This window comes from Tursiops truncatus, chromosome 2, assembly GCF_011762595.2.
Source record: "Tursiops truncatus isolate mTurTru1 chromosome 2, mTurTru1.mat.Y, whole genome shotgun sequence".
NCBI classification, from domain to species: Eukaryota; Metazoa; Chordata; class Mammalia; order Artiodactyla; family Delphinidae; genus Tursiops; species Tursiops truncatus.
Genome location: NC_047035.1, coordinates 125,420,278 through 125,448,040, shown reverse-complemented (window position 1 = coordinate 125,448,040; position 27,763 = coordinate 125,420,278). Strand labels below are relative to the sequence as shown.

Sequence of the window (27,763 nt, the reverse complement as noted above, 5' to 3'; positions counted from 1 at the left end):
ATAAATTGGATGCTGGAATGACAAAATTACAATGATGGATTACAGATAAGTAGTAACTAAGGTTAGGGAAAGGGAGGGAAGGAGAGGGTGATTCTATAAGGCCAGCCCGAGGGAGCTGCTTGGAGGGGATGGACCAGTTTTGTTCCTGATTGTTAAGGTGGATGGACAAATTCACACATGTGATAAAATGTCATGGAACAATAGGTAAAAACATAACCAAAAATAAGTGCATGCAAAACCAGTGAAACCTGAGTAAGATCTGTAGTTTAGTTGACTGCATGGTGCCAATCAATTTCCTGGTTTCGGAAATCCACTATAGTTACATAAGATGTTACCATAGAAGCTGGATGATTGGTATGAGACTTCTCTGTACTATTTTGACAACTTTAAGAAATTCTATAATTATTTCAAAATATAAAGGTAAAAAAATACAGAAATAAATTGGATGAGACTGCTATAAGATTGCCATAAGCCCAGTTTTTAAATTATTTTTATCAAGTTACCCATTATTCTTACTGACTTGATAATATGTACAAGTAAATTATGACACATTAAGACAAATGTGTACTGACAAAACACCATGTACGTTTTGTGATTGTTTTCCCCAAAAAACCGTAAGTTGAAGCCATAACCCGTAGTGTGAATGTATTTGGAGATGGGGACTTTGAAGAGGTAATTAAGATTAAATGAGGTCATAAGAGAGGGGTTCTGATCCAATATAAGTGGTATCCTTATAAAAAGAGGAGATTAGGACACAGGCATACATAGAAGGAAGACCATGTGAGGACACAGGGAGAAGACGGCCATCTACAAGCCAAGGCGAAAGGCTTCAGGAGAAATCAACCCTGCTGACACTTTAATTTTGAACAAGCCCTCAGAACTGTGAGACAATAAATTTCTGTTGTTTAAGCCTCCCAGTCTGTGGTATTTGTTATAGCCACACTAGCAGACGAATACAAGTAGTGTGGTGATGTGGTTTAGAGGAGGGAAGGATCCTTGAGAGAGCTAGCTGTCTGCACAGATATGAAAGTTACATATTCAAAAGAAAATTAAAGCTGGCTCTAAATCACATGAAAGAAAACCAGGTCATTAGATGCACACTACTCAAAAATACTGCAGTTCCTTCATCTGCATTCATTCGTTTATTCTTTCATTGGATCAACAGTGGCGACTCAGCCTCTCCAGCCCTGTGCCAGGCGCTGAAGGATATGACACATGGGTTAAAGCCGGACTCTGCTCTGTGTAGCACAGTCTTCCAAGGAAGATGTGCAGACAAGGGCAGTACGACGGATTCATGTCTCCGCAGGGGCAAGCATAGGGAGAGGAGGGGCAGGGAGCAGAAGCCCCTCCTGGGTGAAGTGTGGAGGCGTCAGAGCTGAGCTGTGAACACTGGGAAGAAGTAGCCAGTCCTCTGGATAGCACCGGCCTTGGCAGCCATGGCAGTGGACAGATATGGACATATACCAGTCCTCTACAGCCCCAACTAGACTCAGGCATCAGCTAACCCTCTATCAAAGCTTACTTCACATTGCATTTGCCTAGTAATTCTGTTATGGAGACAGCCCCCAAATAACGAAGCACAGATTGGTTACTTGGTTTTTAACACCTAGTTCTCAGATTTGTCTAGAGGATTGCCAAAGTATAGTATAAAAAATCATTTTGAAACTCTAAAATGGGACATAAATGCTAGCTATCATTCTACTAGATTTGGAAAGACCTTGTAAGTCACCTAGTCCACAGTGACCATTTTATGGATTATGGAGATTTACTGAACGTCACCCAGCTTGTACCTGGCAGAGCCAGAGAGAAGGCCTGGGATTACCCGCTGCCAGTACTCCACGGGAAGCACAGGTTTTTAACGTTTGAATTCCACAATAATATATATTCAATCCTATACTGTTTTCCTTCAATTTTCCTACAATTCTAAGCACATTCAATTCCAAACCTTGCTTTTGGTGGTGCAATATATCAACCTCTTAGTGAATAGAGGTTTGTGCTATAGCAGACAAAATTGGTTTCTGTTAACCAAGTGCTCTATTCCTACACTCAAAGACTGGTTCCAATTTGAAACCTATTAGAGCTCAAGAGCAAGCCAGATATAACTAAAGATAGGAGAGAAAGGAAATGGCAAGTGAAGGGGAAGGTGGGGGAGGAGGTGTAGGTAGAAGGGCAGGGGGAGAGGGAAACTGTTTGCCAGCACTACGTGTCAGCATCACTTCCGTTTGACCAGAAAGCGATGAGCCTGATGCCAAGGCTGTGGAAGGACACTAGTCCCACAACCCTTCACCTCTTATGACACTTGGTGAAGCTTATGTCTCATGACAATCATGTAATTCAGCGAGGTCCCCCTCCTGCACTGGTGATCAAGAGGCTCAGAGACAAATGCAACCCAACTACAGTCACTTCGGGACAGCCTGAGGGTTCCTTCCTTTGGTTGAACTTTTCATATCTTCCTTACTAACCCTTTGTCTAGATGCCTTCTGCCATAAGCAACTACAAAACTTTTTAGGAAAGACGAAAAGTAAAATAAAATCAGAAACCAAATTTACCAAAAAGAGGTAACAGAAAAGGCAGAGTTTGTTTGAGGATGGCTCCTTCAGACTGTGTTATCAAGTGTCCACATTATCACAGGGTATAGAGTTACTATTTTAACTCTAAACTTACCAACGGTGTCACAAGGTTCATCTTTGTGTACGCAGAAATCTGTCCTAAAAAATTTTAAAAAAAGAAAGTCAGATGTGTAGTACCTCCAAGAATGGGAGAAGAAAACATTGTCAATTAGTCTAATTAATCTTGATTACTCATCTTGCCCATAACAAAGTTATCACTTTAGTTGCCACCTGTTATAATGAAAAATAACTAGCAGCGTTTGCCAAGATTAACCACATTTCCAACTGGTAGGCCCAGTTACCCCATGTAAGATCCTCCTTTCACAGCTGAAATATTCCATAAATAACACTCAGTTGCTGGAAGGACTCCTTCCAACGCTGAAAGTTTCAGAAGATGTTTACCAAGTCATGTATCAGAGATCATTATTAGTCAATATCATCAAACTATAGTGACTTCCTAAATTACTCTACCAGTTGGGCAGCAACTGGTTTTAGATGCTGGAATGACCATGTATCACTTACATGAGAACACAACAAAAAAGTCTTTTCTAAAACTTATATTCTTTAAAGCTCCCTAGGATCTCCCAGGTGTGTGGCTGTGGACAAATGAAACAGCAAAGATGCTCGAAATCTGTTCCAGCCTCGGTTCTGCAAGTACAATGGCCTTCCTCTGGCCTGTGAGGTATGAAATGAGGAATCTGGGCCATTCTTTTCCAAAACCAGAGCATTCCCACTATTCTGCCCATAAGTTCCCTAGTTGGGAGCTGACCAGAGCGCTGGCTGGGGAGGTATCTTGCCCAGGACTGGGTGAGAACAGCAGTTCATCTTCTCATGGCATACCGTGGGGACTGGTAGAAAGCACCCACTCATCTGCATCTCTCTAAACACACTCCAGTGCAGTTTCAGGTTGAAAAGGTGTGCTCTGAAGGCACCTCTTCTCATTTCACTTTTAAAAAATTCTCTGGGAAGAAAAATGGGTCAGGCTGGCACTAAGCAAAGTTGTCAGTGAAAGTGGCAGGTCCTGGATGGGTCACACATCGCCTTCCCTCATGAGATAATACCTTCCCCTTTCTGACACTCCATCCCCACCTCGGCATTCAGTGTCCTCAATTCCTCTCCTATTCTCTGTCAAAAATCTATTCTCACGGAAGGATCTGATCTGCCATTCACACTGGGGACAATGACAAGAAGGTAATGTAATATCATCAGCTTTCCTTTTACCTCCACTCCAAACCACAGCACATTCTATCCTATTTGCCTCCATAATGTAACCCATGTCTAACGCCTCTCAGCACTACGTGAATGTCCATGTGAGTGGAGCAAAACCTGCTTGTTCCCTGGCTCTGCTTCAGGCTGGCCTGAAAGTTGTCAAAGACTCTACCCACCCACTAGACCCGCAGAGGCCAGATCTGTAGGTTTAAAAGATTCCACTTGGGGTTCTGATGTACAGAATTTCCTGGTCCAGGCCACTGCCTCAGGCCAAGAAGTCTTGCCAGGCACCCTGGACATCCTGTGAGCCCAGAGGAAAGGGCAGCTGGCATGGGTGTGACAGCTTTGAAGAGGTGGCCCTGAAGCTGGCCAGAGAGACAGCTAGAAGGAGCTGGGCCAATCAACTAAGCAGCCCACATGGGTTTTGCTGACTGCGTCTCTAATTTTTTCATAATGAACGTATATATTTTGGTAATCGATTTTAAAATAATTTTAACAAAGGAAAAAGGAAGGCTTCAAGACCCTCAGGCTTTTCATAACCCCCTCCAAGATCAAGGGAGCCTCCATAGAAATGGAGATGGAATAGCCATAGGAAAATGGAAGATTCGTGCCTTGATTTTTCTGTCAAGGACGACCTTTCAGAAGACTAATTAACAGGCAGTAGAGGGTGGCAAGGAAGACACACAGGCAGAGAAGAAAACAAACAAATAAAAACAGCCCAACTCAACATTCTTGATCTGACACACACACACACACACACACACACACACACACACACACACACACACACACACACACACACACACACCCACACCAGACTGGCCTGAGATCTTGCTCCAGGGTTTCCCAGATTGAGCAACTAAAAGTGTTGAAAGCATCATCGCATTGCCTCACCTGGGCAAAGGGAGAAAGGGTGTGTGGCCATCAGTCCCACAGAAGAGAACTAAACAGACTGAACAGGGCTGCTGAGGGGACTGGCCCCAGCTCCTTCTAGCTGTCTCTCTGGCCAGCTTGGAGGAAGATGGCTAACAGGGCATTGTGTGTTCTCTCATCCCCCGGCTTCCCTGGAAGGAAATGTGTGGTCTCAAGTGATGGACGCTGCAGCGTCACCCACTGTTTCTCCTAAGGAAGTGGGAGGACATATGGTGGGCTCACCATATGTGAGTCAAGCTCAATTAGAGGCCTGGCTTGAAAGGGTCGCCAAAATTTGAATCTTCTCTCCCCTGCCTGTTCAAGGTCCTTTCTCAGAAAAAGAAAAGCAAGTCTTCTGCCTGCAGGGTCACCTTCATCTCCAGGTACCCTGGCTCCCACTGCAAACTCATGCCAAACCCACATGTTGGGGCTGCAGGGGTCAACTGGGGAATCAAAAAAAAAGGTACCAATGCAGCTCTCCAGCCTCTCAGTCTGTTCACATTCACATTCTGCTGTTTGTTCCTCAACAGAAGGAAGGCTGCGCAGATCTACAGGCCAGAGTGGGCTCCGTGGATGTGTGAGCTGTGCCATCACGCAGGCCCCTCACTCAGAAGCCTCCCATCCCCCAACCTGCTTTACCGCTCTGCTCTCAACATCTTGAAATTCTTAAGAATTTTTTAACATGGGGTCCCGAGTTTTCATTCTGCACTGGGAACCACAAGTTACATAGCTAGTCCTGTGGATAACCTATTGCCTGGCATACAGTTGGGGTTTAATGAATACTGGCTCCTTTACTAAACGACCGGCATACATTTCCAGATCACTTTCAATGTGCCCTGTCAGCTCATCAGTGGCCTTGTCTCTCCCCTGTGTTTGGAAACCCAGAAAAACGTAACACCACAGGTACCCACCAAGCTGTCACATGAGCAAGGCCAAAGGTTGAGGGAGGACCGTCCCTGGGACTGGGTGGAATTACATGGGAAGGGAAGGTGGAGGGACAGCTGGACATCCTGGTGGTCGCACTCTGGGCTGGCCATGCATGTTGCTCCAGGTGTCTCCCAGGAGAATAGACCTGGGTTTGCGGGGTAAAATTCCTGGCTTTCTGGAGGACATGTGGAGCCAAAGGCAAGGCTGTGCCAGGTGTTGAAGTCCCCTGAAGTCCAGTCTGTGCGGGTCCCATATGGCCCCCAAACTCAGTCTACTAAGAGGTCTTTGCTGGCCCTACACACGGCTGCAGCTGCTGGATATGCAGCTCCCGCCGCTCCCTGCTCAGCAGCTTCTGTTGGACGCGATGTCATGCTCACATCTTGGCAACTGGCCATCTGTATGGTTGGTGGGCGTCCAGGAGGATACACTCTCGGGCTCAGCCACAGCCCGGAAGGAAAACAAAAAGAGAAGAAACCCTCACATCAGCCAGTCCCAAGACCTGAGGACGCCGGCCCCTAAACACCGTTGGCCTGTGCGGCCTCCAATTAGACCCTCAGCTTGGATTACTCTGGGAGGAAAGGACTGCTTCTCCAGAGCAGCAACTGCCTCACACCCAATTTCCCTGTGAAAACATCAGTCCATTATTATCCCAACCTAAGGAACTGCAGCTCTCAGCCTCTAATTATTAAACGATGCTTCTCAGCCAAATTGGCTTCCAGCCCCGACTCCATCACTGCCACCCCATCCTCATGGGAGGTCTTGAGTTTAACGTCTGTGAGGACCCAGAGGACAGACGGCACCAATCAGTTCAGTCCAGCAGCTCCCCACAGAAGTGAGAGGGATCAAGATGGCTCGAAATGGAGAGGGACAACACAGGGTCCTGGGCTGGCCACAGGTGACAGAGCGGGATGGAGGCCTTCGCATTGGCTCTGCCTGCATCTGAAGAAACCTGGCTTTCCCGGGCCACAAGGCATCTGCCTCCCCAGCCTCCCCACTCAGAAACACCCGCTTGCAATCAGAACCACCCCCTTCAATGTGCTTAGTTAGAAAAGAACATTTTAAAAGTTTTTTATTGTGGTAAAATACACGTAAAATTTACCATCTTAACCATTATTAAGTTCACAGTTCTGTAGTGTTGAGTATATTCACATTGCTGTGCAACTAATCTCCAGAACTCTTTTCATCTTGCAAAAGTGAAATTCTATATCCATTAAACAGCTCCCTATTCCCTCCTCCCCACAGCTCCTGGCCACTACCATTTCTGTCTCAATGAATTTAACTTTCTAGGTATGTCATATAAGTGGGATCACAAAGGATTTGTCCTTTTATGACTGGTTTGTTTCACTCAGCAAAATGTCCTCCAGGTTCATCCACGTTGTAACTAGTGTTAGAATTTCCTTCCTTCTTAAGGCTGAATAATATTCCATTTGTATGGAAACACCACATTTCGTTTACTCATTTATCCACTGATGGACACTTGGGTTGCTTCCACATTTTATCTATTATTACTAATGCTACTATGAATATAGGTGTATGAATTTCTTCAAAATCCTTTTGGATATATACCCAGAAGTGGAGTTGCTGGATCATATGGTAGTTCTATTTTTAATTTTTGGAGGAATTGCATACTGTTTTCCACAGTGGCTGTACCATTTTACATTCCTACCAACAGGGTACAAGGGTTCCAATGTTTCCACATCCTCACCAACACTTGTTATTTTCTGTTGTTTCAGTTTTTTTAAAAACTCAGGCATCCTAATGGGTGTGAGATGTAAAGAACATTTTTATGCAAAAATATTTCCAGTATGGTAAATAAGCTGTTAGGAGACAGGAAAAAGAGAAAGGAAAATATAAAGCCTAATGGACAGCATTCTCAGGCTGAGGGTGCCTTCAGTCTCTCTGATGGCGTTTTGTAAAAAGGCTAACCCAGAAGTTTTGTCTACACTAATTTTGGTAACATCTACTGCCTCTGGAAAAAAGTTAGTCGTTCCCAAACCAAGATCACTTGCAAGTGTTTTCTCTACCCAGACAAGAAAGGAAACAGCAGGAAAGCAAAGAAGCAATACAGGGAAAATTCCCATAGGTTATTATTTTTAACAAAACACCAGAATTTATACATTTGATATAGTATTTACACAAACCACTTTCAAAGTAATAACCTTGGACGTTTAGCTGCATATTCCAAAGATGATGTTATTTAGAGCTCCTCTCTAGGAAAGGTCTTTAGTCCTCATTTAATTATCATTTGGAAAATCAATCACATTAATTTATAGTCACATATAGATATGGTTTCCAAGGACTTCTGCCTGCCCCACAAATCAAATCCACTCTCAAAGGGTGGTAGCCATAAGACCAATACTGTAATCCTCAGTGCTTTATGGAAAGCCCCATAGGCTCCAAAAGCTATTTCAAAGTGCCTTGAGCCATGGCAGCCTCTGGCCAGTGAGTGTGGGAGCCAGAGCTGCTGGGAGAGGTGGTACCTAGGGCTTCCCAGCACTCACCAGGGTGGGCAAACCCAGATCTAAGGCAAGTACAAGGTCATGCTCACGCCTTGTCCTTGGTTCCTGGTAGACCAGCCAATGTTGGCAATCAGAATTATTGAATAGACTTCTCAAATGTTCCATTATACATTTAATCACATCCTGTAGAAGCAGCAAGTGTTCTCATAATGGATCAGTGAGCTACAGATCACATTTTAACCCTTTAGGGTTGGCAATTGATGAATCATCTACAAGAGTGATGAGGCATCTAGTTGGTGTCTGATGGTGGCAATGTGCATGTTCTGGGTTTTTTTAAGAGGAGAACCCTAGGGTGCTACATTGCCTGGTACAGGGTGCCTGAAGCTGGGGTCACAGATCATCCCCAGCTACCTTCAGGATGTCATCAGGCCAGGGGCTTGTTGTTTATGGCCCAAGAGATGCAAAATAAGAGCCCTTCTGGACTCAAAACCAAAGTCTTAAACCAGATTTAACTCTTCTTAGAAGGGCAGGCTATCTTTAAGCTAAAGACATGGTAAACTGTTCCCTTTCTCTGAACTCGGAGAAAAAGAAAGCATGTAATTTTGGAAGTAGTTTCTATAAATTAAAAAAAAAATCTTAAAATTCAAAGTTGATATATTCATTCAAAAAAATAAAATTTTGTATTTTAACCTAATGGATTAAATTATCACAAAACATTTCCACATATTTTCTAAAAGGGGATTTTGGTGTGAACACATAACACATTTTATTTACATCTTTGAAGTAAAACAACCAAGGAAAATCCATTTTTCTAACAGAGATTTGAGACATAGGGAAAAAATGAAATAGCCACATCTATACCTATCATGGGTTGAACTGTGTCCCCCAAAAGATACTTTCAAGTCCTAACCCCACACCCAGTCCCTGTGAATGTAATCTTATTTGGAAAGAGGGTCACTGCAGATGTAATCAAGTTAAGATGAGGTCACACTGGATTAAGCTGGGCCCCAATCCAACGACTGGTGTCCTTACACGAAGAAGGAAATGTGGGCACAGGGAGAACACCATGTGACGAAGGAGGAGACTGGAGTGATGCATCTACAAGACAAGGGATGCCCAGGATTGCAGCAACCACCGGAAGTTAGGAAGAAGGCGGAAGGATCCTCCCCTCCTGAGCCTTCAGAGAGACACGGCCCTGCCCTCACCTTGATTTCAGACTCCTGGCCTCCAAAACTGTGAGAAAATAAATTTCTGTTGTTTAAGCCACCCATTTTGTGGTAATTTGTTACTGCAGCCCTAGAAAACTAAAATAACATTGCTGCTATCTGCATAGAAAGCTGCCTTTGGTTTCTATTGTCCACTGCCGGGCTCCTTGGCTTCCCTCTCAGTCAGGAAGAGTAAGTCCAGCTCTGTAGCCTATAAAGAAACTCAGCTTCTTGCTTCAAATGGAGCCTCTACGTGAATTCCACAGGCATCTCTGCCCACTGCTGTTGTCCCAAAAGTGCCCATGGATGGGCTGTGCACAGCACCCACACGCTTGCATGGACTTCTCTCCACAGGAAAATCAGGGTATTCACTTCTCCCACTTTGGAAGCAGCCTCAAACACAGATGAGCTCTTTCCAGTAAGCATTATATTTGGTGCTGGGAAGAGATAGTAGATGAGTTTTCTTGGAAGTTTTAAGAGTCTTGGGTAACTAGGATTTCCGTAGTTTTATATTAATGATAAGAATAGCAATAATAATAGCTAACACTTGTGTCCTTACTTTGGGCCAGGCACTGTGAGAAGTGCTTCCTGTGCTCATTTAATCCTCACACCTTGGAAGTAGGACTATCATTTATCCCCATCTTACTGAAGAGGAATCCAAGGTTCGGACATGTGACCCAAAGGAAATTCATGATTTCCAAGCCTGAATTCCTAGCAAATTGCCATCTGTCCTCTCCAATGGAAAATGCCCTCCCTTTCTCCTTTGCAGCTCCGGGCAGAGTCTAGTTTTACCTGGTCACGAATACAGCAGCATCCACGGGGGGCGTATCGTCCTTGCCTCCTGGAACCTGATTGTTGCCGAGGTACCGTGCGCCTCCATACTCCTCATTCTGCCAGTGACAGAAGCTCTCCAGGGACCGCTCACCATGATGCCCAATGGACAATTTGGCCTAAAAGAAATCAGGGGGGCAGTTACAGAAGCAAATGCCCAGGGAAGCCAGAGTTCATGCTCAGACCACAGTGTGGATGTTAAGGTGGAGACAGTTGCTCGCCGGGGCGTCATTCAATGTCACCTGCCCACAATGCTGGTAGGAAGATGCAGAGACCCAGAGAGAGGCCATCAGGGGCCTTATCTATAAGTTCGAATGAAGACTATGTCATTAAAGAAAAGCTTTCTTCTTTTTGGCAAACTGAACAGCACACCCAACGTTCTCACGTTCACTGCTTAACTCTGTAGGTAACACTTTCATAAGGAAATGCACTCAATCAAAAGACCAGAAAATGATGCTACAGGGCACCCAAATTTGGCCTGAAGCTCAGGTATAGCTCCAGAAGAATAGCCATGATTCCAAAGACCTCACCATCAACTTTTCACCCATGAAACATGTGGGAGTGAAGGAGGGAGGCACACAGGCCCACTGCTCAGGGTTCCCCTGAGATTCTGAGCAGATTAACCGCACACCAAGCCTCCAGTAACAGCACCTGTCCTCCTCGCACCAGGCATCCCTGGTCCCTGGCCCAGGGCACAGTGTTGCCATCTGCAAAGCCAGGGAAGGAGGATAAAATACAACACTTGGACTCCTCCTCAGCGCTCAACAGCAACTAGGAAGGCTGGAGACCAGTTACATTTTCCATTACTGTGCCGATGGGGACTTACAGGACGCTGTCGTAGCAGGACAAGCTTGGTAACTTGAATGTTAACTTTAATTCCAAGGCTCTGGTGCTGAAACATATTGAATACCTGTCAAGAGAGAAAAAAAGAAATAGATAGAGATATAAATACAAAAATAAAAACAACAACAACAGCGGTATCCTGGATGGGATCCTGGAACAAAGAAAAGATAGTAGGTGAAAACTAAGGACATCTGCACAAACTATGGACTTGAGTTAATAACAATGTAACAATATTGGTCCATTAGTTATAACAAACATACCACACTAATGTAAAATGTCAATAATAGGGGAAATTGTGTATGGGAACTCTCTGTACTACCTGTTCAATTTTCCTATAAATCTAAAACACAAAATATAAATGAATAAAATATAAATGTATTTATTTATAAAATGAAATATACATTCTATTCATTAAAAACTATATTAATTAAAAAAAATTTTTAAACTGTGTTCTTGCAGTACAAAAAAAATCTAAAGAAGAGTAATTATATGAAATTCCAATTTCAATGTTCATAATAAAGTCTTATTGGAACAAAAAAATACATTTATGTGAGATATATAGCCCAGATTTTATTTAAAAGGCCTTCTGAGTCCAAAAAACTCCCATAAATATAAATTCCTCAAGAGAAACAAGTAAAACAGAAAACTCTGGAATCACACACACGTGTGCATAAAAACATATACATGCAAAGATAAACTGGAAATCAGTTGGTTGAAAAAAATGTATAGGACAGGTGATTTTGAAAAACAGAAATGGATGTCTGCTGATTCTGGTGTTTCCTGCGGGAAGGTGAAGGGGATCTTTATGAAAGGATGGGGGAGGTCCATGCCTGTGGTCATCTGCCACGTGTCAACTTGTATCTTCTCTAACCCTCATCACAACCCATCAAGGTTGGTGTCTCTACCAACCTCGACTCAGTGACATAAAGCCACCAGCTCGAGACCCGCTGCCAGTCAACTATGACTACAATCCATATCCAGATTGTCCAGCCAAAAAGGCCATATTCCTTTTTTCCCTGAATTCCTCATTCTAACCAAAGATTGTCAGTGAAATAAAGTTATAGTAACAGAAAAGGATACGCCCCTCTCAGTTTTGCACCTCTTGTTGGTAGAACTTAATTATAAGGATCTCAACATCAAGAAATCAAAGGATTCAAGGAGAAGAGAGATAGGAAAACTCAAGTAAGGCAAAGGAATGAAAGGTGACGTAGACAGAAGAGAACCATAGGATTTGAGGACCCCCAGATCATTACGATCCTCCTGAGTTCCTTCTCAGGAGAGAGCAGGATTCAGGGAGGTACAATGGAGTAGGTGATGAGAGTAGTAGTGTAAGATATAGAGGGAAGAGATAAAAATCTTTTAAATATTCGCTTTTTTTTTTTTTTTTTTTTTTTTTTTTTTGCGGTACGTGGGCCTCTCACTGTTGTGGCCTCTCCCGTTGCGGAGCACAGGCTCCGGACGCACAGGCTCAGTGGCCATGGCTCACGGGCCCAGCCGCTCCCCGGCATGTGGGATCTTCCCAGACTGGGGCACGAACCCATGTCCCCTGCATCGGCAGGCAGACTCTCAACCACTGCGCCACCAGGGAAGCCCCCTTTTCTTTTTAAATTGGGAAAATATTTTGTTTCATTATGTCCCTTTCTTCAGTGTTATTGATATATAATTGATATACAACATTGTATTAGGCTCAGGTATAAAACATGATTATATATATTATACTATATATCATAGTATATATAATATATACATATCTCAAAATGATTACCACAATAAGTTGTTAACATCCATCACCTCACATAATTACAATTGTTTTTCTTGTGAAATAACTTTTAAGACCTACTCTCTTAGCAACTTTCAAATATACCATACAGTACTGTTAACTATAGTCACCATGCTGTATCTTACATCTCCAGACCTTATTTATCTTACAAATAAAAGCTTGCACCTTTTGACCACCTCTACCCATACCCCTACCCCCCACCTCTGGGAACCACCAATATGTTTTCTGTATCTATGAGTTCAGGTTTTTTAGATTCCACATATAAGTGAAATCATACAGTGTTTGTTTTTCTCTGTCTAACTTATTTCACTTGGTTTTGAATATGCTTTTTTTTCCTGACAGACATAATCCAGAGGGAGAATTTTCTAGCAGGGGCATTAAAATTTTCTCTCCAGTACATCAGCAGCAACATAAAGCAATGACCACAGCCAACAGCGTGGCCACAGTTAATTCAGGCCATGTGAAGCTGGACACGGCGTCGGGCACACAAGCGGCAGAAGCCAGGCACGCACAGTGCTTGAGCATCTGTGTGACAAAGGAATTAGCTGTGTCAGTGCTTGGATTTTTCTCTTTGAAAACTATTATTAAAGCAAAACAGAATCTTTGTGTAATTTAATATTCTTTCCCACAAGGAAAAATACAACATATTCAGTTATTCTGTTCTCACTACCCCCTCCCAAAACTTTTTCTTTCCTCAAGGACAAAATTGCAGTCATTTTTTTTATACTAGACCATCTGTAGGCCAATTCTGAAGTCATACCTTAACTACCTATCCTTAAACCTGGGTGAAGAAGGGAAAAGCACATAACTTTTTCCTTTTTTCTGAGAACCACCCAACGGCTGTAAATCAAATTTTTCCAGAAATATTCAGCCTTAGGATTGGGCCCAAATTGGAAAACCTCAATTCAAAACATGAAAACTAGAAAGAATGAAAACTTGAAATTATGAGGGAGAAAATTCAAGTCACACAGGGTTTCAAGGTGCAATCTAAACAATGCCTGTAACAGCAATGGCAGCCAAAGACATTAAAGAATATTGTGGGTTTAAAGCAATAACACAGGAAAGCAATTCTCAGTGATGTTCTGACACGCCCCCTGAAAGCAGCATAAAGAACAGAGCCTGAATGGAATGATGCAAGTTTCAGGAAGGACAAAGCTATAGAAACAAACTCCCTCATCAGAATCCCCCGCTCTCCGGCTGAGGACAGTTCTGCACATCCCATGTATCGTGACCCCAAAAGGCTCAGGTACTTTTCTTGGAGCAAATACACAAAAAATATGTGAGCTGGAGGGGGAGAAAAGCTTCATGCTCTAGAGGCTGGGACGGAGGGTGAGATGGGGAACTGTTGTTTAATGAGTGTAGAGTTTCCGTCTTGCCAGATGACAAAGTTCTAAGGTTTGACTGCACAACAATGTGAATATAATTAATGATACTGAACTGTATACTTAAAAATGACTATATGGTAAATCCTGTTATGTGTATTTTACCAAATTAAAACTTTTTCATTAATTAATTTAAGACAAGAAGCTTCATGCTCTGAACAACGTTCTCTAGTAAGCCTGCCGGAAGGTACCCCCCCTTGATGTGTAACTGGGATGCCCACGTTCAGAAGAGCAGGCAGAAGCGACCACAGCTAAAGCACCTTGTCACCTGAATAGACAATGCTCCCACAAAGCCCAGCAGAGCGCAGGGCCAGGCAGACACACAGTATCTCCCTCAAGGCCCAGTGCCGAGCCGGGCGAGCCAGACGAGAATCCGACGACAGCCACAGAACACAAAGCAGCAGGCCTCAAAGACATGTAAGGAAGTCTCCCTGTTCTCCTCTGCCATGGAAATTCACACTCAGGAGAGTCTTGGAGGCAGCGGCCCCATGATGTTTAGGGAGACACCTGGATGGGCAGGGAACAGCACAACCAATTGTCTGGAAAGTCTGTCTCCTGCATCCAGCTCTGGCTGCATCCTGGCAAGTGTTCAGAGCCCCAGCTTCATTTGTCACATTTCCTTGGCAGCCTGGGGGCCAAGTGGGTAGACCCACTGCCAGCAGCACACTGCAGGGCTCCCCTGGCTGGGCAACAGGGGACACGGTCAGGGAGGGGTAGACAGGGACAGGTGATGGGGGCACGTGGGGAGGAGCTGTTCGCAATGCCAGGTGGGGTTTTCACATGAGCACCACCTACCTGGTGACTTAGGGCCTCCCCAGGGACAGATGGGAAGTGGAGGTGACTCCCTCACATCGCAGGCCGCACCCATCCAGACCCGCACCCTGGAGGGGGCTATATTCTCTAGCAGTCCCTCTGAGAGGGGTCCCTGAAGCAGCAGCACCAACATGGCCTGAGCACATTTTGGAAACGCATTCTGGAGCCCACCCCAGACCCCATGAATCAGAACTCGGTGGAGGGGGGTGGGCCCAGCCATCTGCATTCCACAAGGCCCCCAGCAGCTTCCCATCATGGCCACGGGGGTGTGGGAACCAGTGAGCGCTCTAGCACTGCTGCTAGTTTCTCTGCTCACCAGAGAGGCTTGTTGTCTGTTTCACATGGTAATTGAGTCAAATTGATGTCATTTTTCCTCCAAACAGAACTTGCCTGGAGCGGCTCAGGTTTTCATTCCATTCTGTGGTTGTTAAGGAAGCTAAAAACAACCAAAGCTCTTTCAAGTGGCCCCATTTTCCAATTTGGCTGCCCAAACCCACGGCTTCTAGTGTCAGCACCACCTGTTTCCATCTGCAATTTGTTCTTTAAAATATTCCTGCTTCTGTGTCACCACCACCCCCAACCAAAGGAAAATAAAGTCACATACATAAAAAGGCACTACAGCATATTTGGAAAATCAACCAAAGCCCACTCAGGGCACCCACTGCGGCTTGCTGACAGCTCAGAGACACAGGTCTGGCTGAAGTTTCTCCCTCCACACATTCCTGCACAGGTGAGCGGATTGCTGGGACACATAGCCCAGTGGGACTCTATACCCCTCTGAGCCAGGTGGAGGGATCTTTTAAAACACAAATCAGTGTATACCACTCCTCTACTTGACCCCTGCACAGCTTCCCCGTCGCACATGCAGTGAAGCTGGCTCTCCATGCCCTGACCCCTGAGGGGGAGGCCGGAGCACCTCTCACTGTGCCCCACCCTCCCCATCACCCACCAGGAATCACCTCTCCCTGTGCCTCCCAAATGCCAGACTGACTCCCACTGGCTGGCTCCTTATGTCAGTGTAATGCCTTCCCTTCTAAGTGGAGGGTCACTCATCACAGAGGTGTCCCTGACTGCCCCAGTCACTTGCTATCACCTGGATCTTTGCATAGCAGTTTATAAAATTTGCACAAAAATCCCTGATTTGTGTGTTGAGTACTGCCTGTTGGTGCCACCACATGAGCTCCATGAGGATGGGACCTGTTGTGGTCCCTACTCGATCCCCAGTCCCTAGGAAGTCCCCAGCGCACATTAGGTACCCAATAAATATAACTGAATGGAATTAGTGAGTGCATCTCATTTTTTTTATTGTGGTAAAAAACATATAACATAAAATTTACCATCTTAACCATTTTTAAGTATACAGTTCAGTAGTGTTAAATACATTCTCATTATTGTGCTACCATTACCACCATCCACCTTCAGAGCTTTTTTATGTTCCCAAACTGGACCTCTGCACCCATTAAACAACAACTTCTCATTCCCCTCTCCCCTCAGCCCCCAGCAACCACCACTACTTTCTGTCTCTATGAATTTGACTACTCTAGGCACCTCTTATGAGTGGACTCATACGGAACCTGTCTTTTTGTGATTGGCTTATTTCCTTAACATAATGTCCTCAAGGTTCATCTATGTCATAGCATGCATCAGTTTCTTTCCTTTTTAAAGTTGAATAATATTCTATTGTGTATATATGTACACATATATATTTTTGTTTATCCTTCAATGGACATTTGGGTTACTTCCTCCTTTTGTGAATTATTTGTGAATAATGCTGCCATGAACAAATATCTCTTGGAGACTCTGCTTTCAATTCATTTTGTGTATATACCCCAAAGTGGAACCATAGAATCATATGTCATGTGAGTGAACCTCTTTTATGCTTTGGTCTGTGTAGTGTCTGGACACTTTGCTGGGATTTTTAAAATTTCCTTTTCTCTTTTGGCTAAAGATGTTGTTTTCATTGGGGAAAGTTCCCCACTGGGTGAGCTCTGGAGAAAGGAAGGAACCCTCTTTCCACTGTAGAAACCAAAGCAAGTGGAAACTCACTCTGCCTGCCACAGAAGCCCTGGAGGGGCACTGGCAGTGGAGAGATGGTCCCAGGACACAACAGTGGCAGCAAGACTGCAGCCCATACTCCTGGCCAGAACTCAGCCTTGCTCTCTCCTGCTGCCTGGCCCCTCTCCCTTGAGTCTCCTGACCCTTACCCTCCCCCCAGTTCTGAGGCTGGTGACCCAGCCTTCCTTTTGATTCTGGGCTCCTCCGTATACGGCTCCAAAAACATGTTTCCTCTTCTGCTTCAGTTATCCCAGATCTAGTTTCTTCTGCTTATAATCAAAACCCCTGACTGATACAAAAACCAAGCTCACTGCTCTGTGATTTACAAAGCTCCTTTATTCCTTGTTTTAAAACGGGACCACTCTGCATGATGCTGGTAGGGGAACCACTGACCGAAACTGCCGACCCTGGCCAGGCACCACAGTAACCATCTACATGAGTTGTTTTACGACAGAAAGTCCTAGTAAGGAACATGGAACTAATAAGCCACCACCAACCTGAAGAATTCAGGAAAGGTCAAAAGGAGACTCCAGTCCATATGTCCTACCAACCTCCCAGAATCCTCCTCGCTGGAATCCATCTTGGCTGAGCGATGCACACACCACCGAGAAGGATCCTGAGTCAGAATGATTGGCCAGAGACCACCCGAAAACTAATCCCATCATCATAAAACCCGAGACTGCGAGCCATGTGGCAGAGCAGTCCTCCTGGGTTCCCTTACCTTCCTGCTCTCCACCTGGGTGCCCCTTCCCAATAAAGTCTCTTGCTTTGTTAGCACACATGTCTCCCTGGTCAATTCATTTCCAAGTGTTAGACAAGAGCCCACTCTTGGGCCCTAGAAGGGATCCCCCTTCCTGCAACAATGCCAGGGTTGTTTTAGTACTGGCTTCCATGCTTTACAAGTCCTCAAAAATGACCAAAGTGACTCTGCTCTCACAGCAGCCACTTCTTCTGTTGCTCTAAAGACTGATTTAACAGGGCTCAGAGGTGAAGTCGTTTGTAGCAGCCAAGCACGCTCTCAGAACAGTTCTTTCCCACCACACTTGTTTTATCAGCTCCATCTTGATACCTCCTCCTTGAAGGACAAGATGTGAGAGGAGTTGAAGGGGACCACCCATAGCACAGTGGGCTGTGTGGGAGGTGTAAATATGTAATTGCATTTATGTAGAAACACTTTCTACCAGAGTTTAGGACACCACATCTGTGTGACATGCTTAGAATACAAAAGGCTTTTCAGAAGTAAATTAATTGAGGAATTAAAAAAGGAAAGCCAGTGTTTACACAACTTCAGCACTAAATCCTTTGCAAAGGATGTTAGAAAATGGCATTAGTCACTCATTTATGAGTTCACAGATGCCACAAAAATTTCTTGATCACCTGCACATGTACAAGGCACTGGGGAAATAACGACAAGGGTGTACACACAGTCCTACCTTGATGAGCTTACAGATGGTGCAAAGACAGTAAGCAGGGTGGGTTTTTAAAAATTCTGTTAAATATGCATAATATGAAATTTACATTTTTAAGTGTATGGTTTAGCGGCATTAAGTACACTCAGATTGTTGTGGAACAATCACTACTATCCATCTACAGAACTTTTTCATTTTCCTCAATTGAAATTCTGCAGCTATTAAACACTAATTCTCCATTCCCCATCCTGCTCTAGCCCCTGGCAACCACCATTCTACTTTCTGTCTCTATGAATTTGACTACTCCAGGCACTTCATTTGAGTGTAATCATACAGTATTTGTACAGTATTTATACTTTTGTGACTGGCTTATTTCATTTAACATAATGTTCTCAAGGTTCATCCTTGTAGCATGTGTCAGAATTTCCTTCCTTTTTTAAGGCTGAATGATAGTTAATTGAGTGTATATATCACATTTCTGTCTACCCATTCATCCTTCAGTGAACACTGAGTTGCTTCCTCCTTTTGACTATTGTGAATAATGCTGCTATGAACATGGGTGTACAAGTTTCTGTTCATGACCCTGCTTTCACTTCTTTGGGGTATATACCCAGAAGTGGATCATATTAAAATTCTATTTTTTTAAGAACCATCATACTGTTTTCCAAAGGAGCTGCACCATTTTATGGTCCCAAGAACAGTACACAAGGGTGCCCATTTCTCCATATCCTTGTCAACACCTGTTATTTTACAATTTTTTTTAGTAACAGCATTTTAATGAGAGTAACATAATATCTCATTGTCATTTTGATTTGCATTTCCCTAATGATTAGTGACACTGAATATCTTTTCATATGATTACTGGCCATTTGTGTATCTTCTTTGGAGAAATGTCTATTCAAGTCCTTTGCCCATTTTAAAATCAGGTTGTTTAGTTTTGTTGTTGTTGTCGAATTTTGGTGTTCTCTATATATTCTGGATACTATCAGATATGTAATTTGCAAGTATTTTCTCCCATTTTTTGAGTTGCCTTTTTACTCTGTTTATAGTGTCCTTTGATGCATAAGTTTTAAAATTTGGTGAAGACCAATTTGTCTACTTTTTTCTTTTGTTGCCTGTGCCTTTGGTATAATATCCAAGAAATTATTGCCAAATCCAATGTCAGGAAGTTTTCCCCTATGTTTCCTTCTAGGATTTTTATAGTTTTAGCTCTTACATTCAGGTCTGTAACCCATTTTGAATTAATTTTTGTATATGATGTTAGGTAAGGGTCCAACTTCATCCTTTTTGCATGTACATATCCAGTCTTCCCATCACCACTTGTTCAAAAGACTGTCACTTCCCCATTGAATGGTCTTTGTAGTCTTGTTGAAAAGCATTTGACCACATATGTCAGAGTATATTTCTGGGCTCTCTATTCGATTCCACTGGTCTATATGTTTGTCTTTATGCCAGTATCACAGTGTTTTGATTACTATACCTTTGTAGTAAATTTTGAAATCAGGAAATGAGTCTTCCAACTTTTTCTTTTCCAAGATTGTTTTGGCTATTCAGGGTCTCTCGAGATTCCATGCAAATTTTAGAATGAATTTCTCAATTTCTGCAAGGAAAAATGTTGTTAGCATTTTGCTAGTGACTGCATGAATCTGTACATTGCTTTGGGCAGTACTGACATCTTTATTATAAGACTACTAATCCATGAACATCAGTGTCTTTCCATTTATTTATGTCTTCTCTTTTTCCATCAATGTTTTGTAGATTTTAGTGTACAAGTTTTTTACCTCTTTAATTCCTAAGTATTTTATTCTTTTTGACACTATTGTAAATGGAATGGTTTTCTTAATTTCCTTTTCAGATTGTTCATTGTTAGTTACAGAAATGCAACTGATTTGTGTACACTGGTTTTGCACCCTGCTAATTTGCTGAATTATTTTATTAGTTCTAATTTTTGTGTGTAGGATTTCATGATTTTCTACATGGCTCATGCTATCTGTAAACACAGATAATTTTACTTCTTTCCTTTCCTTCCTTTTTCTTGATTAATTGCTCTGGCTAGGACTTCCAGTACTATGTTGGATAGAAGTAGTGAAAGTAAGCATCCTTGTCTTGTTCCTGATCTTAGAGGAGAAGTTTTCAATCTGTCACCATTGAGTATTACATTCACTATGGGTTTTTCATATATGCCTTTTATAATGTTGAGGTAGCTTCCTTCTATTCCTAGTTTGTTGAGTGTTTTTTATCATGAAAGACAGATGAATTTTATCCAATGCTTTTTCAACATCACTTGAGACAATTATGTGATTTTTTGCTTCCTTCTGTTAATGTGGTATATTACACTGCTTGATTTTTGTATGTTGAACCATCCTTGCATTCTAGAAGTAAATCCCAGTTTGTCATGGTGCACAATATGATTCTGGTTTGCTAGTATTTTGTTGAGAATTTTTGTAATAATGTTCAAAAGGGAAATTGTTTTCTTATTCATAAGGAACTACAGTTTTCTTTTCTTGTAGTGTCTTTATCCGGCTTTGGTATGAGGGCAATGCTAGCTTCATAGAAAAGAGTTAGAAAGCATTTTCTCCTCTTTAGTTTTTTGGAAGAGTTTGAGGAGGACTGATTAATTAGTTCTCCTTTAAATGTACGGTATAATTCACCAGTTAAGCTGTCAGGTTCAGGGCTTTCCTTTGTCAGGAGGTTTCTGATTACTGATTCAATCTCCTTACTAGTTATAGGTCTATTCAGATTTTCTAGATCTTTGTGATTAAGTCTTGGTAAGCTCTGTGTTTCTATAGGTATTTGTCCAGTTCATCTAGGTTATCCGATCTGTGGGCATACAATGGTTCATAGTATTTTTTTTTGAATTTTTGAATTTTATTTATTTTTTTATACAGCAGGTCCTTATTAGTCATCAATTTTATACACATCAGTGTATACATGTCAATCCCAATTGCCGAATTCATACAGTATTCTTTTATAATCCTTTTTGCTTCTATAGAATTGGTAGTCATATCCCCACTTTCATTTCTGATTTTAGTAATTCAAGTTTTTTTTATAATCAGTCTAGCTAAAGGTTTATCAATTTTGTTAATTTTTTTGAAAACTCAATTCTTGGTTTTGTTGATTTCTCTATTGTTTTTCTATTCTTTATTTTATTTATTTCTGCTCTAATCTTTATTATTTCCTTCCTTCTGCTAGCTTTGAGTTTAGTTTGCTCTTCTAGCTCTTTAAGGTGTGAAGTTAGGTTATTGATTTGAGATCCTTCTTTTAATGTAAGCATTTTACAGCTATACATTTCCTTCTGAGCACTGCTTTCACTGTGTTCCATAAGTTTCGGTATGTTGTGTTTTCATTTTAATTCAGCTTTATGCATTTTCTCATTTCCCCTGTAATTTCTCCCTTGACCCACTGGTTGTCTAAGAGTGTGTTGTTTAATTTCCACATATTTGTGAATTCTCCAGTTTTCCTTCTGTTACTGATTTCTAACTTAATCCACTGTGGTTGGAGAAGATACTTTGTATGATATCTTTTAAATCTGATGAAACTTAATCTGTGAGCTAATATACAGTATATCCTGGAGCATGCCCCATGTGCATTTGAAAAAAAAAGTAATATCCTGCTGCTACTGGGTAGAGTGTTCTGTATATCTTGTTAGATCTAGTTGGCTTATTGTGTTGCTCAAGTCCTCTATATCCTTACTTATCTTCTGTCTAGTTTTCCTATCCACTACTGAGAGTGGGGGGTGGGGGCGGGGGTGAAGTCTCTAATTATTATTATAGAAAACTGCATATTTCTCACTACAATTCTACAAATTTTTGCTTCATATATTTTAATGATTTGTTATTAGGTACATAAATACTTGTAACTGTTATATCTTCTTCCTGTATTGAAACTTTTATTAATATACAGTATCCTTCTTTGTCTCTTGTAACATTTTTTTTTACTAAAGTCTATCTTGTATCATATTAGTATAACCACTCATGATCTCTTATGGTTACTATCTGCATGGAATATCTTTTTCCATTCTTTTACTTTCAATGTATTTGTGTTTTTTGATATAGTGAGCCTCTTGTACACATTGGAGCATTTTTTTATATTCATTCTGCCAATCTGTCTTTTGACTGGAGAGTTTAATCCATACATTTAAGATAATTACTGACAAGGAGGGACTTACCTGTGCATTTTGCTATTTGTTTTCTATATGTTTTATAGCTTTTTTTTTTGGGTCCCTCATTTCCTACATTACTGATTATTTTGCATGCTGAATTTTTTATGGTGAAACTTTTTAATTCCCTTCTCATTTCTTTTTATGTATATTTTATAGCTATTTTCTTTGTGGTTACTATGAGCATTACATTTAACATCCTAACGTTATAGCACTCTGATTTTATACCAGCTTAAATTCAATAGCATACAAAAACTCCGCAGCAAGATGATTTTTAAAAAGGAAATAAATGTGGAATTATAAATCAAGATAAGAACCACCAAGTAAAAACCAGACTGCTACGATAAAGAAAACAGGTGGCCTTCTCAGAGGAGTCAGCAAGGAGGGCCCCTCTAAGGGGACATTTACACAGAGACCTAAAAGACAGAGGAGCTAGCCATGTATGAAGCGGGGTGAAGAACATTCCTGACAAAGAGTTACCACAAGTCAGAGAGGAGCTGGGGCCCCTGAGAAATAGTGGCCCACATGGCAGGAGTCTGTGCTAACGTGGAGAAACGAATGAAGCCCAGGAGAAGCAGACGGACCCCAGCCACACGGTCTGGGAGTGCAGAAGGGGAAGGATTTCCATATCCACAATGATGAAAGCCACAGAGAGTCTCAGAACTGCCTAGTGACAAGGTCCTAATCCTGTTGGAAGAATATCTTGCTGGCCATTCTACATCAAGGATTCAAGGGGGGAGAAAATGGAAGTGAGGAGCCCAGCAAGAAAACTCCTGCAGTTGTCGAGGTAAAAAATAATGGCAGTCGGTCCAGGGTGGAGATGGAGAGAAAAGGCAGATTTGAGATATGCTCATCACCTTGACAAGGTGGTACAGGGGTCCCTCAGCCCAGGCCTGAGTCCTCACCCTGCTAAGTACTCACTGGGTCTGCACCCTGTACTCCCCACAAGCCTCTCTTTCCTTTCTGTAAAATGAGAATGATGAAATCCACCAGGTATGAGGAGGAAGTGACATGAAATCAGGAAGCTTCCATTTGGACTGGTCAGTGCATCACAAACACACTTCCTTCCTTCCTCTCAAACATGGGCCATTGGGCTACTGATTGACATAGATCTAATACACCACAACTATAAGATGCTATGAAAACTGTGAGCACTTGACACCAAATTCTCCCAGCTGTGGATGTGCTACAACACACATAGGTCCCGCAAGCCCCCTGGCCTGCCTTGGGGACAGGGACTTGTCTGTGTTTAGCTCCTGGGGTCAGAGTGGCACATAAGAGTTGAGCCGGTCCCCTGCCCACAGAGACCCAAGTGGGAGGGCAGGGAGGGGTGGGCGCCTGGACACTGGCACCAGATGATGCTGGAGAGAAACTGGTTGGAATAAAGGTGGCAACCACTCCAGCAGATTTCCTTCCAAATCCAGAGGAGCTAAGGAGACAGAGCTGTTTCAGTCCTACACAGCCACAGAAAACACTGTCCGACAGGAGAAAGAGGGGTTGGCTGGCCTCACCTTCCTGCTGGCTGCACCCGGGGGCCCTGTCTAATGATAGGGCTCCTTGGCCCAGCCACAATCCTTTCCCATCTGCCTGGCTTAAAGATGATCTTACTAACAGAAATCCCTTTTCTGAAACAGCCACAGGCAGGATAGAATTCTTTGGATTTTCTACACTAGAGTTTAAGAAATTGAAGGACGGTGATGATGGTGGAGGGCGGCCTTGTTTAAAGTAAGATGCACTGTCTGAATGTAACTTGTTTTTAAATATGCTGAAGAGCGACCCACAGCTAGAGCAACAGAAACAGGTTGCCAGTAGCGAGAGTCTGTGAGTGGATCAGACACTCTGCTTTCATTTGCTTTCTGGCCTCATCAGACTGGCCAAGAAACTCCAAGGGCAGATGACTGAAGGGCTAAGTGTCAGTGTACAAATGCCACATGCCCTTCACCAAAGTGCCACTGCTCTTATTAGGCAGGCCTCATTAAGAAACATGTAAATCCAAAATTAATGTGATTGGCCCCAGATTTGCCCTCAGCAGCGGGATCTGGAGCCTCCAACATCATAGTACCAGCAGCTGAAGAGGACTGAAGAGGGTCAAATTAAAGCCAAGCATCACCACCACTCAGCCCCTGTAGTTCAGTCCTTACAGCCCATGGCTCGTGGGGAGAACAATGTTCCCACGTACAACCCCTCTCCCAGCCTGTGATAAAATAGCTGCCCTTGTCCAGATGATAAAATTAGGAAAGCAAATGCCAAACTAGGAGCTTTGCCTTATTATTACTTTAGTTGTTGTAATGAATGTTTATTCTTTGGACTTGTGCCCTGGACAAAAAATATAAATGAGATAAAATTACCTACAGGTGAAAGAGTCTGGTGCCAAGCCAGGCCCCAGCAGCCCACTCCTGGGCTTCCTCTGGGCAACTACAGCATTAATCAGCCACCGGGGAGACCTGGGCTTGTGCAAATGTGGAACTCAGAAATATTTCTCAAATCAGGGACAAGAACCATTAAAAGTTAACAGAAGCAATTCCACTTCTGGGTCCATACCCAAAAGAAGTGAAAGCAGGGACTGAGATAGACTGTACACCATGGTCACAGCAGCATTGTGCACAGAGCCTTAGGAGGAGGCAACCCAAATGTTCATCCATGGATGAAGAGACAAACAAAATGTAGTCTGTCCACACAGTGGAATATTATGCAGCCAAAAGGAAGGAGATTCTGACACCTGCTAAAACATGGACCAACCTGGAGGACATCATGCTGAGTGAAATAAACTAGTCACAAAAGAACAAATACTGTGTACCTCCACTTATATAAAGTCCCTAGAGTTGTCAAATTCATAGAGACAGAAAGTAGAAGGTTGGTTGTCAGGGGCTGGGCGAGGGGAGAATGGGCTGTTAATGTTTAATGTGTACAGAGTTTCAGTTTTGCAAAACAAAAAGAATTCTGGGGATGAATGGTGATGATGGCTGTACAACAATGTGAATGTACCTAAATGTCATAGAACTGAAGACTTAAAGGTGGGTGAGAGAGAAAATTTTATGGTATGTATTTTTTAACCACAAGTTTTAAAAATCTGAAGAAAGAAAGAGAAAGGAAGGAAGGAAAGAAGCGAGAGGAAGGAAGGGAGGGAGGGAGGGAGGGAGGGAGAAAAGAAGGAGGGAGGGAGGAAGGAAAGAAGTTAATGGAACTCCCAGAGTTGATGACTTTGAAAGGGAGGGTGACCAAGTGCCTCATGTTGTGCCCATGTCTTGAAAACAGATAAGTCCTGGATCAGTCCCACAGGGGGTCCACATCTCCATTTGCTTTTCAGAAGAGCCCATCCTATAGGGAGGTCTTCGGGTCCAAACAGCAACTCACCTTAAAGACTCTAATCTCCACGCACCACCAAAGCAGCCTCAGCTTTAGAGCACGGCCTGTCTGAGGGCGTGTGGACCAGACAGATGGAATTTCCTGCAAATTGATACGTGTCCCGAAAGCAAGCACTGGCAAGTCACCCTGACAGAGGTCAAAGTACCAGAGCCTTGTCTTCACAGGGGCCAGGACTGCCATGAGGCTCGCCACCCCCATTAGCCCAGGGTGGGGTTCATGACCATATATTTCCCTGTGGCCAGTTATAGACAGGCTTGGCCTGATGGTCACAGCCCCACCAGTGATTTCCTGTGTGACCTTCGCGATGTCTCTAGCCTCCCTGCTCTTGGGCTGCCTTTAGCCATCTCTCACCCCCCGCAGCACAGCCCAGGGACTGGCCTTCTCTTCTCACTCTCTTTCCATGAGCCTTACGTGCCTTCGCAGCCACGCACAAGGCCCTCGGGGTGGCTAAGCCCCTGCCTCGCTACTCTTCCTGCAGGGGGAGTCAGCTCAGAGCGGTTCCGACACTGCCAGCCAGCTCTGTGCTCAGAGCAGGAGTCCTGGTCCAGGCCTGTCTGGGCCTAAACCCCACACTTGTAATCCCTGACCCCTTTCCCTCTCCAAAGTCCTCCTTGACCCTGATTCCACCTAGCGAGGCTCTTTTCTCTTCTCCCTCAGCCAAGATCTTCTGCGATGCTGTTTCTACTTCTTCACTTCCTGGTCTCATTTCAGTTTGCCCCTACCCAGCTGCCACCCCCAACAATCCCGAAAGCTATCCCTTCGGGGACCCGGCTGCAGCATCTGGCATTGTTAACCACTCCCTTCCTGCACCTCTCACCTCTTTCCTTAGGGACAACCTCTGCCCAGTCTGTCTGCCCTTCTGCCAGCTCCCCATCCTCTGCCTGGCCCCCTGGGACTGGCACTCCACTGGGCCATCTGTGGGCAGCTTCTCTTCTCCCCGATGTGCTCCACCTGGACATGGCTGGCCACGCCAACAGCTGCAGCTCCCAGCTGTGTGCCGATCAGCCCCAGTCTCTACTTCCAGCCAGGCCCTCCATCCTGAGCTCCCGTGGGGAACTCGAAGCCAGGCTGTCCAGACTAGAACTCCTCGCTGTGTCCCCAAATGCTCTCTTCCTTCTTTTCCCATCCAGTGGCCCACCATCCACCCAGCCACCCAGGTTATAGCCCAGGGGTCCCCTGGATTTCTCTCGCCTCCTCCTCCTGCCTCTCCAAGCCAGGCACCAAGTCCTGTGGGTCTTTCCTCCCAGCACATCCTCCTCTCTGCATGAATGCCTCCTCCATCCCCACTCCTGCCCCTTAGTTCACACCCTCTCTCCTCACACACTCCATTCCCAGTGCTCCTTCTTGCCCTTCTCACTCCAATCCATGCAAGTGCAGCTGCTGGGGTTGCTCTTCCAAACCTCGCTCCAGACATGTTTCTCCCCTCCCCGTCGGCGGCTCCGCTCCTAGGGATGCCTTACCCCCCGCCAACATCCTGACCCTATGCACGTCCCCACATTAAGGCTGCTCCACTCCCTACTGCAGCCACATCACACCACCTGCCCTCCCCCAGATGCAGCTCCTGCGGCATCCCCTGCATGACCTGCCACCGCTCCCCCATCTGGCAAACACAGTTGAAGGGTCAGCTCTTTCATGAAGCCTCCATGCTGTGGGGTGATCACTCCCCAGCCCTCCACCCAGCCCCCAGTGCTCCCTGCAGAGATGTCTACTGAAACACAGACACTCCACCCATCTGTGACACCACTGCCTCCTGAGGGAAGGACCAGGTCTTTTGGCATTTGTCCCCCTAGCAACTAACACAATG

General features: G+C 43.9%; 1 protein-coding gene across 4 annotated transcripts in view; it reads right to left on the bottom strand.

Annotated features, from left to right (window-relative positions):
* The window catches only part of ADAMTS17 (ADAM metallopeptidase with thrombospondin type 1 motif 17), a 355,712-nt gene that overhangs the window by 256,557 nt on the left and 71,392 nt on the right, over window positions 1–27,763 (bottom strand). For all 4 annotated transcript variants that reach the window (XM_033852069.2, XM_033852070.2, XM_073801336.1 and 1 more), the window contains exons 5-7: window positions 10,979–11,062; window positions 10,114–10,271; window positions 2,665–2,708 (exon numbers count right to left, since the gene is read on the bottom strand). In XM_033852069.2, coding sequence (XP_033707960.1) covers window positions 2,665–2,708; window positions 10,114–10,271; window positions 10,979–11,062 — 286 coding nt within the window. The remainder of the gene's footprint in view (window positions 1–2,664; window positions 2,709–10,113; window positions 10,272–10,978; window positions 11,063–27,763) is intronic.